Source organism: Cryptomeria japonica, chromosome 5, assembly GCF_030272615.1.
Source record: "Cryptomeria japonica chromosome 5, Sugi_1.0, whole genome shotgun sequence".
Lineage (NCBI taxonomy): Eukaryota > Viridiplantae > Streptophyta > Pinopsida > Cupressales > Cupressaceae > Cryptomeria > Cryptomeria japonica.
Window position 1 is genome coordinate 115,138,863 of NC_081409.1, and position 16,844 is coordinate 115,155,706.

At 38.3% G+C, this 16,844-nt stretch overlaps 1 protein-coding gene across 1 annotated transcript in view; it reads right to left on the reverse strand.

The window, feature by feature from the left end:
• Nucleotides 1-15,680: 15,680 nt before the first annotated feature.
• Nucleotides 15,681-16,844, reverse strand: part of LOC131067030 (embryogenesis-associated protein EMB8) — a 112,340-nt gene continuing 111,176 nt past the window's right edge. The window contains exon 8 of the mRNA XM_058001973.2: nt 15,681-15,991. Coding sequence (XP_057857956.1) covers nt 15,863-15,991 — 129 coding nt within the window. The 3' untranslated portion in view covers nt 15,681-15,862. The remainder of the gene's footprint in view (nt 15,992-16,844) is intronic.

Consider the following 16,844-nt stretch of genomic DNA (forward strand, 5'->3'; position numbering starts at 1 on the left):
CACACACTCCTATACCCAAGCAAGAAAATCTTAAGATGAAAGTCGCAGAGGAAGGTCCTGGAGAATACAACTTGAGTCAACTCTTTTGTGTGGGACAAATGCCCACTTCTCCTAGAACACATGGTAAACCGCAGCAGTTACTCCAGCAACCACTAGTCACGCCCGCATGTCCTTTGATGCCTTTCATCCTTGGAAAAATTCAAGAGGAAGAAACACAAGATGAGGACCTAGCGGAATGGATCTATAAAGATCCCATCACCACTGACAAACCACAAGTTATACTTCCTACGGAACAATATGGTAAAGGCCTCCTCATTATGCAAAGAATGGGATATGATGGTCAGAGTGCTTTGGGATCCTGCCAACAAGGACGACATGAACCGCTGCTGCCAGAGTTCAAACCCAAAGGTAATACAAGCCTAGGCTTTGAAAAAGAAGTCCTTCCTAAACTCAGATTCAAAGGCAAAACTAGCAAACCATTTTGCCCACCTACTACAAAGAGGACACCTTTCATAATCAAAGCACCATCAAGCATTATCCCCACTGCCCCATCAAGGCTCACAACTCCACCGCAACCATCACCAGTGCCAAACATACCACCAATCGAACCAGTAATCCCATCCACCGCAGTCATCACATCACTAAAACCATTCATAGCAGCAACTATATTGGAACCCGCAGCAGCATCTATGGCACCAACCGTTCCAATAGAAGCCACTAAGTCAACACTGCCGATACTTCCAGTGACAAAACCTTTAAACCCCATCACAGTTCCTGCAGCACCGATCACTACAAAGGTACATAAACCAATCACACCTACGGTATTCAACTCCCGTGACATCCCAGTATGGTATAGCAATCGGATGCTAGAAAGTGATTCAGAGACCGACTCACATGAGTGGGAATTTGATTCTGTATAGCTTAACACTTCAGATGAGGAAGACACATCACCACCTCCACCACACAAAGACATCCCTGTTTACAGAGAAGCACAGATAAAGACCGCTTGGGTACCTGAGCTGGAAACATCTTCCACAGACCCTACGTCTCATCCTACGCCTGATTCTGATGGGGAGAGTACCATCAATGACCTTCACCACACTGTCTTAACCCTCACTGATACATCTCCCGCACTTAACTTAATCGATGAAGTAATGCCCATTATCCACCCTAAACTCATCGAATGGAATCAACCAAATCCCCCATGTCTTGACCTCTTCCAAAACGATGAGGCTATCATTGACTTTTTGGAATTAAGGGATAATCTACCAAGCGGGGATCACAAAGCTGGATTCGCCATTGAACTTAATAGCGCAGCATACTTCGGGGTGGATGCCAAACCCTTCAGCTACAAAAATATAACATTAAAACATGGATCTTCCAGTGAAAACCACACTGTGGCACTGTTTGATCCGACAAAAGTAAAAAGAAAGAGCGTATCCAACGGTGAAAACCTCTCTGAGGCGCCTAAGGATGAAGGGTTTGACATTCTCCCTGCTAGTACACAACAGGAACGATCAACGATCCTCATTGAGGAGACTAAAGAATACAATGTGGGGACTCCTAAAAACCCTCATATCATACATCTGGCATCTCTTCTCACTCCAGAGGAACAGCCTAAATTTATAGAGTTCTTCCAGAAGCGTCAGATCAACTTTGCATGGTCATATGCAGACATGCCTGGGCTTGATCCTGATTTAGTTATGCATCACCTCACCATAGCAGAAGGAGCCAAACCTGTCAAGCAGAAGCTTCATAAGATGCATCCTCAGATTGTCGTGCTAGTCAAAACAGAACTCAAGAAACTCCTGGATGTTGGTTTCATTAGACCAATTGATTATGTAGAATGGATCTCCAACATTATGCCAGCTGGCAAACCAAAAGGGGGCATCCGCATTTGTACTGACTTCAGAGATCTGAATAAGGCATGTCCTAAGGATGACTTCCCCCTACCAAATATTGACATCATAGTGGATTTGACAGCAGGACATGCCATGCTTTCACTCATGGATGGCTTTTCAGGATACAATCAAATAAAGATCACACCAGAGGACCAACATAAGACAGCCTTCACATGTCCATGGGGCACATACTGTTGGAATGTAATGCCTTTCGGTCTAAAGAATGCAGGAGCGACCTATCAAAGAGCAATGACCACCATCTTCCATGATATGATGCATACTATGATGGAAGATTATGTGGATTATTTACTAGCAAAATCACTTACTAGAGAAGGACATCTTCACATCTTAGATAAAATCTTTGATAGATTGGAACAATACCATGTTCGACTCAACCCAAAGAAATGTGTCTTCGGAGTGACCTCCGGGAAGCTTCTAGGATACAAGCAAAGGCATTGAGGTCGATCCAGCAAAGGTTAAAGCAATCATGGACATGCCACCTCCAAGGAATATCAGTCAGCTAAGAACACTACAAGGACGGCTTCAATCCATCCGCAGATTCATTGCACAATTGGCTGATAAGTGTCACCCATTCACACACCTGCTACACAAGAACATCCGCTTTCAGTGGGATGACAAATGCCAACAAGCATTTCAGGAACTTAAAGACTATCTCATGAATCCACCATTGTTGATGCCACCAGATCCAAGTAGACCGTTGTTACTTTATATCTCAGCGACAAGTACAGCATTAGGTGTATTACTGGCACAACATAATGCAAAAGGCAAAGAGTGTGCTGTATACTACATCTCTCGCACACTGGTTGGCTATGAACTCAATTACACACCTATTGAGCGAGCTTGCCTAGCAGTAATCTTAGCAGCCACTAAATTGTGGCACTATCTGTTGACGCACAAGGTACAACTCATCGCAAAGATTGATCCACTCAAGTACTTACTTAGCAAAGCAGCATTGACAGGTCGCTTGGCCAAATGGGTGATAATTCTAAGTGAATTTGACATTGAGTATGTAGATCGTAAAGCTATCAAAGGTCAGGTTATTGCAGATCAGTTGGCCGATGCACCACTCATAGGTGATCATCCCCTCATTTCCAATTTTCCAGATGAAGAGATATTCATGATCACAGAAGCACAGCCATGGAAACTATATTTTGATGGTTCATACACTAGGCACGGCTCGGGGGCAGGCATTCTGTTTATCACACCTCAAGGTGATAGCATCCCGAAGTCTTACAGGCTCACATTTCCATGCACAAACAACATAGCAGAGTATGAGGCCTTGATCACAGGACTCAGGTTAGCCATACAATGGAAATTACAAGACCTACAAGTATATGGCGACTCGCAACTGGTCATTTGACAAGCAACAGATGAGTATCAGACCAAAGATGATAAACTCATGCCATACAAGCAAATGGTGGACAATCTAAAGACATCATTTACTACTATCACTTTTGAGCAGATACCACGAGATCAGAATCGAGCTGCGGACGCCATGGCTACCATCGCATCTCTCCTAGATCTTCCAAAGAATTCAACACGCTACGAGTTCTTGGTAGAACAGCTTTGGATCCCCGCTTATGATATCCCCGAATCCGAGATGATATGTCGCCTTGTTGGTTCTGAATCCCCATGGTATGGTGAATTCTACACCTATCTCCGCGATCACACCCTTCCTCCCGACCAATCAAATAACCAATGAAAAACCTTCATTCGCCAAACTGCTCGATATACCATTATTGCCGAAACCCTCTACCGACGTAGTCTTGATGGTACTCTCATTCGATGTCTGGAACAAGATGAGATAACAAAGGCTTTGGAAGAGGTAGATGAAGGAATTTGCGGGACTCACTCAAGTGGTCCGTCACTAGCCAAGAAACTCATGCGAGCTGGATACTATTGGCCATCTATGGAAAAGGATTCCTACTACTTTGTCAGGAAATGCAAGAAATGTCAAGTCCATGGTGACCTGATACATGCACCAGCCCAGGAACTGCAACCAATCACAACACCATGGCCTTTTTGTCAATGGGGCCTTGACCTTGTGGGTAAAATTCACCCATCTTCATCCAATGGCCATAAATTTATTATTACCGCCACCGAATATTTCACCAAGTGGATCGAAGTTGTTCCACTTACCCAAGTCACCGGCAAGAAGATCACCTCATTCATCCTTAACTACATCATCTGCCGGTATGGTGTGCCCATGTCCATTGTCACAGATAACGGTCTTCCTTTCAAAAATCAGGATGTCCGTGAGCTTTGTGAGAAATTTCATATCCAACACCGCTTTTCCACTCCCTATTACCCACAAGGCAATGGTCAGGCCAAAGCATCCAATAAAAACATATTGAGAATCCTAAAGAAGACAATCAATGATGCCGGTCGTGATTGGCATGTTCAATTAAATCCAGCATTATGGGCCTATCGAACTAGTATTCGAACCCCTACAGGTGCAACTCCTTATTCATTGGTCTATGGTGCTGAAGCTATTTTACCTATTGAGGTCGAGATACCATCACTACGGGTTTCATTGCACAATCTCATCGATGATGAAGCATACAGAGTATCCCGTCTTCAGGACTTAGAGTTACTTGATGAGAAGCGACAAGCTGCATACAATCATCTCAAAGCCTATCAGCAGTGCATGAGTAGAAGCTACAATCACCGAGTTCGATCTCGTACATTTGAGGTAGGTGATCTTGTTCTTCGAGAGAATCCTCGCAACCAACCAAACAGAGAACATCAAGGCAAGTTTGAATCAAACTGGCTGGGCCCATATGTTGTCACTGTTGTGTTCGGGTCCGGGGCATATCAGTTGGCCACATCAGAAGGAGAACCGCTTGCAGATCCAATCAACAGCTTGCTCCTCAAACGGTTTTATACCTAAGCTGAAAAGAGCATCAGGCTCCCCTGCATATCAGAAAAATACCAAAAACATTCAGAAAATGTCCTGAAGAAAATACAAAAACATTCAAAAAAGTGAAGAAAAATCATACATCCAAACGGTGAACAACCATTCCAGTGGCACCTTGGGTAAGTGCGATGGTGAAAACCTGGCAAACAGGCGCCACTCGTAAAGGCAATAGGCTCCAGTATCTTTCAGGCTCGTTGCGATCACATGCACACACACATCCATCCATCCCAACCATGGCTTGTTATTTGATCTGCAATTACGAAAGTACTCCATGCGTTTAGTATCCCACCTTTTCATAGTCAGGTCTACAAACTGGGGGCAATACCCTTACCCTAGTGATGGAAGTGGATTCTACATTGTCTTATATATCATTATGCTCTTCATTCAAGCAATCATCAGAAAATATCAAAAACATTCAAAAATGTCTCGCAAAATCCCAAAAACATCGGAAAACCCCTCAAAAATCACACAAAAACATGGCAACACCTTGTACATACTCATTCGCATAGATGCAAAACAAACATTGACAACTACTCACACACTGACCATTTACCAATTAAACCAACACAATCGACTTCAACAATCCAAACCTGTCTTTAAAACAAGGATGCATCCTTCCTTACCAAAACAAAGACAAGATGACATTTTCTTTGACAAGAAAATTCTGTTAGGCTATCAAATACTTGGTTGATTTGTGAGTATAATTGTTTGTGTATCTATATCAGCATCTTTTAGCATTATTTTGAATTGTTTGCACAATCATTTCCGATGAAGTTTTGGGGCATGTACTAATGGTGTCTACGTGGGAAGTTCACTAAGCTATGTGATCATAGACAAAAATGCAGTCATAGATCACTACGGCTTGCTGACTACAGCGTATATCTCGACCATATGGACATGAACCATTACCAAGGATCCTTATTCTTTATTCTTTATGTATATATACTATTTGGTTGCAGGTACAATGCTCATTCTTTGGTTCCTCTTCCTCCAAATTGGATAAAGGTTTTATTTTCTTAGTACGGTATGCACTTGTCTCAGGATCTGATCAGCCTAAGATCAAGGAGGACGATCCAAGTCATGCACGAAAGGAGATAATCCTCGTCTGTTCCGCAAGCAATACTCTGGTCGACTTGACCCTTATATCAAGTCGTTTGTATTAACTTGCTATATTAAAATCCATGAAAGAAATACTCAGGTCATCTTGAATCATTGTGTCAAGATGCTTGTATTTTCTTCCAACATTTTAAAGCTCAATGATGAAAATAGAGCACTATGGATCGTCATTTCACCTCATCTGTTTCTATCTTGCATTCCGTTGCATATCACCCATCCATTCATTCATTCATATGTAGGCTTTTACATGAATGACTAATAAAAGCTGGTCTTGGATACAAATCACGACCGAGTACTCTGATACATCATCAATGCATCATGCAAAGTCTTAAAAACCTTGCATTCCTCATGGTCATATCATCATTGCATTTAGGTGCATCTTGCATTGCGACCATTCATGTCATTTTTAAACTTAAACATTGCATATAGTTCATTATTGACATTAGTTTTCATTAACAAAATCATTGTCATCATTGCATCAATCATAAATAATTAGATTCATTCATGGGATCAAATTGTCTTTGGTTGTTTTAAATCATTTACTAAGCATTTCATCCAGTATAAATTATCCATTATTATTTTATTAAAAACTTTTCATCATTTATCATTTGCATTCATTTCTTTATAGTTAAAAAAATGCATTCATTACTAAGTATCTTATTATGCTCATTTTAGGATTCATTTCACATCGCATTCATTATCCTCTTTTTAATTGTATTAAGGTACAATTATTACAAATATTAGTTATAGTATCATCCCATTATCATTTGTACTTACAAACATATTTTAACGCATTTTTTCATAAGACCATTTGTTTACAAAACATTGGTTCATACCATTTCATATATCCATTTTACGTATGCATTCATTTAAAACACATTATCATATAAACACTTGTACTTTACATTTGTTTATCCGTATGCATTCATTCTACACATTATCATATAAACACTTGTACTTTACATTTGTTTATCCGTATGCATTCATTCTACACATTATCATATAAACATTTGTACTTTACATTTGTTTATCCATCTGCATTCATTTAGGCATCATCATATAAACATTTGTACTTTACATTTGTTTATCCATCTGCATTCATTTAGGCATCATCATATAAACATTTGTACTTTACATTTGTTTATCCATCTGCATTCATTTAGGCATCATCATATAAACAATTGTACTTTACATTTTGTTTCTCCATATTACATTCATCTAAAAACACATCTAGATGCATATCCATACATAAAATCATTCACCATTGCATTAACATCGTCACATAAATCATCTCATCATTACATTGCAATAGGAAACATCAACAAATCCTTTTCATGCATCAAGCATAAGCATATATCCTCATCATGGCATTTCCATACATAAAGCATTACATCAAAATTCAAATACATCATACACATATAAACCTGCATTCATATGTCAGTATACAACATCATAAATCATCATAAAAACATGCATAAAAGAAACATCTCATCAAATGCATACATGTACACATATCCATCTACGCAAGTAAACATAATCATGCATAAACATCCATACATCATCACAAATATGGGATCTCCTCATATATATCAACTCATATATCAGAGTACAATGAAGTCTACAAAATCGGCTGCCAAGAGCCATCCAAGATACAGTCCAAAAATAGACAATGATACAATACATATATGCAAAAAAATGCTCTCTCAAATGCCGCTCTGGCCAGATGCTGTACCACCACCACCACCCCTACCTACTCCACCGCTGGTACCTGCCCCACCTGATCCATCTCTCCGTGGAGGCCTCATCGAACCCCCACTCCCTCCTGCATCTCCTGATCTATCCCGCCTCAAAGGACCCATCACTCCCCCACTGCTCTGCATCCTCTGTGATCGCTCGGATCTCGTCTGCCGCATCTGGGTATAACTGAGAGCTCGCTGACTGAGTGGCACCACCTGCTCATATAAACCTCGCCAATACTCTATCTCAGCCTGTGCTCGCCCAAACTGCCTCATAATCTCCCCTGTAGGACCCTGTGCTCCTACTCCTGCTCGGACTCTCTCCTGCAGCTCCGCCAATCTCTCCACCGCAGTATCTCTCTCCCGCAGCACCACTGTCAGCTCTGACTCACGTGCAAATAGCTGCACATCCCTAGTTGCTATCTCCTCCTCTAATCTCTCCACCCGGGTCTGCAAATAACCTATCATATGATCCCGCAGATCCCCAGTAGCTCCCTCCCCCATGTCCATGGCTGCCGCACCTGTATCCCCCCCTCCAGTAGGTCCCTCCCCTGCACCACCCTCCCCTGCACCTGTATCCATCGGGATCTCTCTCTCCATCCCCCTTCCACTCAACTGCACTCCTCCCTGCATCAACGGTCCCTGTGATATCTGAAGAGGTAGTCCACCTCTCCCTCTCCGCTACCTCGGCATCCCCAAACCTCCTCCACCTCCTCCACCACCTCCTCCTCCTCCTCCACCTCCTCCTCCATCTCCTCATCCTCCTCCTCCTCGGCCTCCTGCTCTCCGTCCTCATCCTCGTCCTCTCTCCTCCTCAAAAGATGGGATCGGCTCTGCCGGGTCTGATATCCGTAGGATCGGGTGCGCCGCCCGATACTGTGTATACTCTGCTGTCACACCTGCATCAACGAACCTCGGTCGTAAGTCCCATGGCCTCGCCTGCAGTGTCCGAAACTCTGCCAGTGCCTGATCATACGGTAGCACTAGACCCCATGCATACCGCTCTCGGATCACTCGTGCATACTCCCCTGATCCGCTAGGCAGTCCCTACTGCCGTCCAAACTGCCTCATCACACGTCCTGACACCTGTCTCTCCACATGATAAGAGGTCCTCCCAATGAGGAATCGGGTCATGAAGCAATACGGTAGTGCCTCCGCATCATCCTCCCATGGCTCACACTCCAAGTATGGCCGCCAGATCACTGTATCCAGGTCATCCAATGCTTGCCGCCACCACTCTAACTTCCCCAAGTGGGGCTGACTCATCATGCCACTGTACATAAACATGTATGGCTGGTCCATGGCTCGGAATCTGAGACTCACTGGTCGAGTCACTGGTAAGTGCTCCCATGCCCACACATGCAGCAGCGTCATGCCCACTGCAAGAGAACCTCTCCCCCGGTACACTACCTCGTGTAACCCCTGATACATGTGCGCTAACACGCACGACCCCCAGGCAAATCGGGTCCCCTCCGTCATCATCATCTCTATAACCTGTCCCCATCCCACCGCCAATCCATGTGACCGTCTGTCTAGACACAGAAGTCCTCCCACGATCCCTGACAACACTGCTGGAAGGGGCTCATATAGTGCCGCTATATCCTCCCATGCGATCGAGCCATCATCAATATATACATCATCCTCAAAAATCCTCTGACATGAAACCGTCCCCCAGGATCTGTCATATGTGACCAGCTCTCCCCGAATCGGAATCCGAAGGATACGCCACACGTCCTCCAATGTCACCATCATCTCTCCCTGGGCTAAATGAAACGTACACGTCTCACTGTGCCATCGCTCTGCCAATGTTGTGATCAGGTCGTGATTCATCCGAATCACGGGCATGTGCATCACCTCGTACAGGCCAATAGCTGCAATACAGTCTATCTCTATCTGTGTCAACCGATCTCGTAATCCCTGTGTCGCGGGGTGGCGCTCGCGTAACTGCAACACGCGCAGATCCTCCTACACATAGACATTCATCCAACCACCATCAGTTGTTTTGTTATCAAACTTTCTTAAGTTTAAACCTAAACTATCATCAGATACTTTGATCAAGTATCTTCGGGTCTCAACAGGTAAGCAATCATGGCCGCCTAGACTTCAACAGGCATTTATCCTAGCAAATGACCTAAGTCTCATCGGACTGCTATGGTTCAAAACAACTCCCACTTCACCTCGCCATCCATCAATCGTTAGGCATCAGGAGATTTATTTTGTCCAAAACTGGGGCATCTCGTTATCCTAAGGCAAAAGCGCTATTTTATCTACAATAGCGCTACAAAAACAAAAGCGCTAAACCCGCTATACAATAGCGCTATTACACATCAATAGCGCTCAATTAACCCTACCATAGCGCTAATTGGTCAAGAGCGCTAAAACTTGCATACACTAGCGCTAATGAATACAAAAGCGCTCAAACCAGACCACAATAGTGCTATTGCGGCACAATAGCGCTAATTCATGGAGCAAAAGCGTTAAAGCCATAGTTCCAGCGCTCTTGCTCCGACTTGACTTCGACTCAGCTAAAAACCTATCAAAAATGCATCAAAAGTAAGTTTTCGAATTTGCGTACCGCTGGTCCGTAGTCGGCTGGGCGCTGGACTCGGCGAACTCGCTCGAATCGGTGCTCGGTAATCGGAATCGGCATCGTAGCTCCTCCTTGCTCCTCCAAATGTCACTGTCAGAGCTCTCGTTTTCAATTGGTCGCGGTCACAAATGATCCTATTTTCACCCCTTTCACCCCATTTATACCCCCCGCCGTCACCATAACTTCGCCCCGCTCATCACCGTGGTCCCCGTGAACTTCCCGAGCCCCCCATTTCTCCATGTTTCCCCCGTTTTCTTCTATTTTTCTCCAGTAGGCCTAACTTCTTCTCTTCTACCGCCCTACCAATTTTCATTCTTTTTCGAGAGATCGCCCGATTTTTCGAAATTTTTCGGCCCATCTCTCGAGGGGGCATATCACCCATTAAATTTACATTTTATGGGGCATATTTCTTCACACCTATTTTTCTTTCTTTGAAACGATGCGATAAACTGCACCGTCCCAAAGAGGGGCAAATGTAGTCACACAAATCTGTCCATTTTAATTAAATGAATATTTCGTATTTATTTGATTAAAAATCCACTAGCCATCAATTAATTAAATTAATATTTAATTAATTCATCCCCAAACATTCTTCTATTAATTAAATAAATTATTCAATTTATTTTAATTAATTCATTAAATCCAATTCCAATCAATTAAATAAATAAAATCTATTTATTTAATTAAATCCCCTTTTCTTCTTTTAAATAAATTAAATAAAACATTTATTTAAATCATTATCCCCACCCCACTTGCATTTTCCTACAAATGCAACTTGCACACATTTATTGAAATAAATGAATTTTTATTTTAATAAAATCCTATTTTCCCTCACCCACCAAATCCACTTGCAAAAATCTAATCCCCTTCTAGATTCTTCTAAACCCTTCCTAATTAGCCTAATCCATCCCCTAAATATTGTCACATTCCTAAGCAAAATGGAGTCACTTCTCAAAGTCTAAAAGTCTTTGATAACCATTGAAGGCTTCCAACTTTCAACCACTTAATCCCCAAAGTCTCCAAAAACCATTAATGGTTAACCCAAACCCTTCCACATGGTTAAAACATTTGTTTTGACTCAACCTCCACCCAACCCAAGGGTCTCATCAAGCCTTTAATGCTTTGACCATGATTATCTCTTAATCATTTGCACAAAGGTTTATCCTTGGATTAACTCCTAATCCAATGGGTAATCCTAATTTAGGCTTGACCCTTAGCCTTTAGATAACCATGAGGTCTTCTCAGGTTTTTAATGCCTCCAACCTCTTCTTTCAACCCAACCCTATGTTGACATTTGTCACCATTTCATTGGTGCAAATTGTGCACATGGATCCCCAACTTTCAAACTTGACCCTTGATTAAACCTTTCAATCCTGGCCATCCATTGCTCCATTTTTCCTATAAATAGAGCCCATTCCTTCATAATCCAGATCCTGAAAACTTGTATACATCTAAGCTATAGACATTTTAGAGAGCATTTTAGCATAAACAATCTAACATCTTGTCTTTTTGGTTAAAATATATCATTTTAGCATTAGTATTAGCTTTTTATTTCACATTTAGAGCCATACTACAATCTCAATCCTCCATAAGCATCCATAGTGCAAAAAGCTGCTGAGAGCTACACTATTTTGGAACTTGGAGAGGAGAGGAACAAGGGAGAAGAAGCTAAGGCCATGCTAAGAGGCAGTTGGAGATGTCTCATGATCTTTGTTTTACTTATTAGATATATTAGCATGTCTCTTTGTGTCTCTTTTGGAATGCCTTCATATGTTTAGTTTTAGATTGACTAACACTAATGTTTTGTATGTTTTTGTGTTATTTGATCATAGACTAACCTTGTGCCATTTAGGAGGGCATCAACTTCAATTGACAGAGTAAATAAAAGAGGTACTAAAAGATATTAAGACTTATTGCTATTTTCATAATATATCTAATATGACCTATAATTGAAATGCTACAAAATATATAAGAACTTTCATTTCTCTTAAAAATTACCATAAATAAAATAAATTATAATTCAATATTATAATATGAATATAATCATTAGACTATTAAATCATTTACTTTTAATGCAAACAATATCACACATACAAACATTTTCAAAGACAAAACCTTATAAAAATGCATAACTTATTTCCTAATAATTCTCCAATACAACTTTCCTCTTAATAGCACACATAAATATATGTTTTGCCTCTTTACTTCCACCCTTTGACCCATCTCCATCCTCTTATCATTACATCCTTATTCTACATTCTTTATATAATACTTATTTATAATGTACCTTTCAACCATGGTCATAGGATTTTGTTTTTGCTTTTCTACTGCCGTTTGCATAGAGGTAGCAATTTGGATTTGTAGGCTAGACAAGCTATTCCCAAGGACCCCTCTTTTCATACCAGAAGCACCTATTTTTTGTTTGTTTTTTTGGTTTGCTATTTAATATAACATGGAACACATTTTTTTTTTTTTAATTTTATCATTAGGGAATAAAGTCCAACCCTGATTGTTATACGATATATGATGAAGATGATTATAATATTTAATTAAACATAAAGTTTTATTTTTATGAATTTGAATTATTTTTATGATTTTGAAAAATAATTTATGTTAATATTAAATTTATTAATTTTTTAAAAGATTGATTTATTTATATTTAATTTTTTAATTTAAATTAGTTTTAATCTTTAATTTCATGTTTTTATTTTCAAAATTCAATTAATATTTGAAATATAAAAAATAATTAATGAATGATTGAAATGAGAGTAACAGAAGTCTTTTAAAATTATATAAATGTATGTATTTTGAATTATTGATTAAAAATAATAATTTATTGAACATCAAAGTTTATTATTTATTTGTTTAAAATTTACAATGTAATCTATTATTGTAAAAGTTCCTTTTATAAGTTTCATCTATCTAATGCACACAAAATAGTATTCTAATAGACCATTTTAAAGATAAGTAATCTTTAATCACGAGTGTCTTTCAAACAACCCCAATAAAATAAGTTTAAAGTTGTCGTTTAACCTACTCACATTAGGTCTAAATTTATTTTTTTAATTTGGAGTATATACTTTTTTAGATTATATGTATAGAAATTAAGTATATAAGACTAATTTTATAAAATTTTGGTAAATTGGTTAAAATATTTTTATATGATATCAAGAACAAATATTATAGTTTATAATTAATTACAAATTAAATTAAATTATATATATATATATATATATATAACAATTATATTTAATATTTCATTTAATATAACTTTTATCGTTACTATATATTGTACAATAATATATATTTAATAATTAATATAGATTTTATAGACTACAAATTATATTACATTATTGTATATTTTACATAATGTAAATTACCAAATTTATTTTTAGAATAATATTATAAGTTTGATATTTTGATTGATCCAAAAAACTCCTTTTGAGCCCATTTGGTTTTGCGTGACAATTTTTGGCCCGAGTTTCATCACTAGTCACCTTTAGACATAATAGGTCTTGTATTCATAGTATCACAATTGTATTGATAAATGTATTAATATTATCACAATTATAAAGAGTAATTATGTTCATTATAATTGTATTTATATATATAAGTTATTATAATTATATTATTATTTTATATTACATAATATATATTTTTAATTTAATCTAATATATATGTGTGTGTGTGTGTGTGTGTTATTTAATACTGTTATTTTAAATAATCTATACAAAATAGAATAATTGCTTAATAATTAGAATAAAGTTTAATTAAAAAAATTAATTATGATTTAAATAATACAAATAATATAAATTATACAATTATATATTACATTATAAAAAATAATTAAAATATAAATATATAGTTAGTATCTAATATTTTTATATATTATAAATTAAATTATATATATAATATAATATAATTATTTAGTTTAAACTAATATACATTAGAATTATTATATTATTTTAAATTAATCTATACAAATTTAGAAGAAATATTTAAACAACTAATTAGTCATATAACAATTAATATAATTATAGTATGTATTTAACATATAAAATATTTAATTAAATAATAAATATTAAAATTTCACCTTAGTCATCTTCGTAGCACATTTGAGGTTTATCTTGTCTATAATAAGACACTAACTCATGATAGAAACCACAAGGAGAAACCAATGATTTAATCTATAGAAGAAAATGCTAAAAAACCATTGGGAGAAGAAAAATAGTTTCGGTTGTTTTTTTCTCTCTCCTATCTCTATCTCCTTACTTATCCCTAATATATCTTTCTCTTTCATCTCCGTCCCTTTTTCCAACTACATCCAACTCTCAATCTCTCCCTCTTTCTATCCCTACCTCACCCTCTCTCCCTTTCTCCCTCTCACTTCCTCTTTTTATATCTCTCTACTTCTCGCTCCCTATCTCAATCTCTATATGTATCTCTCACTTACACACATTTTATTTCTCTCATCTCTCTCTCTCTAAATCTCTAAATCTCTACTTATTTCTCCTCTCACTATCTCTCCCTCCCTCTCTATCTATTTATCTATTTATCTCCAACTTTATATTTCTCACTCATATACTTTCACACCCACTCCTCTCTATCTCTATCTCTATCTCTATCCATCTCTCTATCTTTATCTCTCTCTCTACCTATATCTTCCTCTTCATCTCTCCCTCTTCATCTCTCCCTCTATCTTCATCTCTACCTCTATCTTCCTCTATCCTATCTATATCTACATATGTATCCTTTTATCTATCCATCATCTTCTCTCATCTCTCTCCCTCTCTCTCCCTCTATCTTCATAGGTTTTGTTTTAGTTGTTTTTTCAAACCATTTAAGAGGATGCATAGTTGATTTGAAAATATCACTTTTCCATTGACACCAAACAACATCATTTTGTAAATGGCCTACCAATTGGCCTCATGTATTATGCAAATGTATGTAAAAAATAGACCAATTTTTTTCTAACCTACCTTACACATCTTTTCGGCGTACCCATTGCACACCAAGATGCAATTGCTAATAATAAACTATAAATTGAAAAGTAAAAACTCAAATTGTTATTGAAGCGCACTTACAACAAAAACGCCAAAACCAAATTATTGATCCTGCAGTTCAACCCTCAACGTTATCAGATTAGCCAATCCCCATAAAAATCATAAAGCAGATTAAATATTTACCTTCTATAAGCAATAGTTACACTATATAATTCTCTCCTCTACATCATAGAAAAATTCACCCATTTTAACTGAAAAAGTTATATATCGTATTATATATCTCAGCTCTTGTGAACCAGGGATCTGCATATCTACATGAATGCATGCAGACTACACAAAATTTAGAGGCTTAAACCCTCACCAAATACAAGATCTGCAATAATACATGGTTCACAAATGAAAGGATACTATTAGACCAACTGTAGTTGCATAAGTAACATACAAAAAAGATTACCATGTGATACAACTGTCATTATATACTGCTGTAATATGTTTTCCCCTTCTTCCTCACACTCCTCTGTTAAGCATGCTTTCAAACCTCTTCATGGATATCAACCTCTCCTTCGCCATCCTAGACTTCACTTTCCCAATGAAATGGTCTGATTCCTTATCCACAGCTTCTTCCTCAACTTGATAATGATCTTCTTCTTCATCTTCCTCATGAGAAGGATCCTCCATATTGTGCTTCTCCCTCTCAACTTCTTCATCTGCATTAACAATATCAACTTTGGCTTTATTACTCTCAGAGGATTTGTGATGAGAAGAAGTTTTAGTGCTTATGCTGTTATTAGAGTTAGAACCTCCTCCTACTTCACGCTTAGTCTTGGACCTCCACCCACCAAACAGCCATGAACGAGCCCTAAGACTTTTACTCTGCTGTTCAGTGTTGTCACTAAAACTAATTCTATATCTGCTTCCCATTACAACAATACCCAATACCAAAATCTGGCTCACCCTTCAAAGCTCTAAGCTTGTTTGCTTCAACAGACACAAGTAAGCTTGCTATATATACAATGTGTATGCATATGCTGGGACTTAGCTTGGGTTTCAATCGCTTACACAAAACCCACTACAGAATGCTCGTTTTAATATTAAATTATAGGACTGTTTAATTTGGACAGTAGACTGAGCGTGCTATATACACAATGTGTATTCTCCTGTTGGACCTCGCTTGTATTTCAAGGACTTACTACGCTCCTTAAAAACGTAATCTTTATCTCACCAATTAACTCGTTCGCTACGACCATGACTTCCGTTTGCTATATATACATTGTGTATGTATATTACAGAAGTTAGCTTCTGTTTGAAGCACTTGCATCAACACCGACATGAGAGCAACCTCGTACAACAATGACTTGAGATTGCACAACTTTTTAGAACTTATTTGTATGAAGATTCTGAGCACATTGAGGAGAGGAAATAAAAATCATATTTTTTATTCACTGTTTGCCAGATCTTATTTGATGGTGATAAATTAATGTCAGAGATATTTTTACAGTGCTGTTTTCGCTTTATTGGGGAATAAGTTGGTCAGCTTTTGGTGATTATTATAGTAAGAAT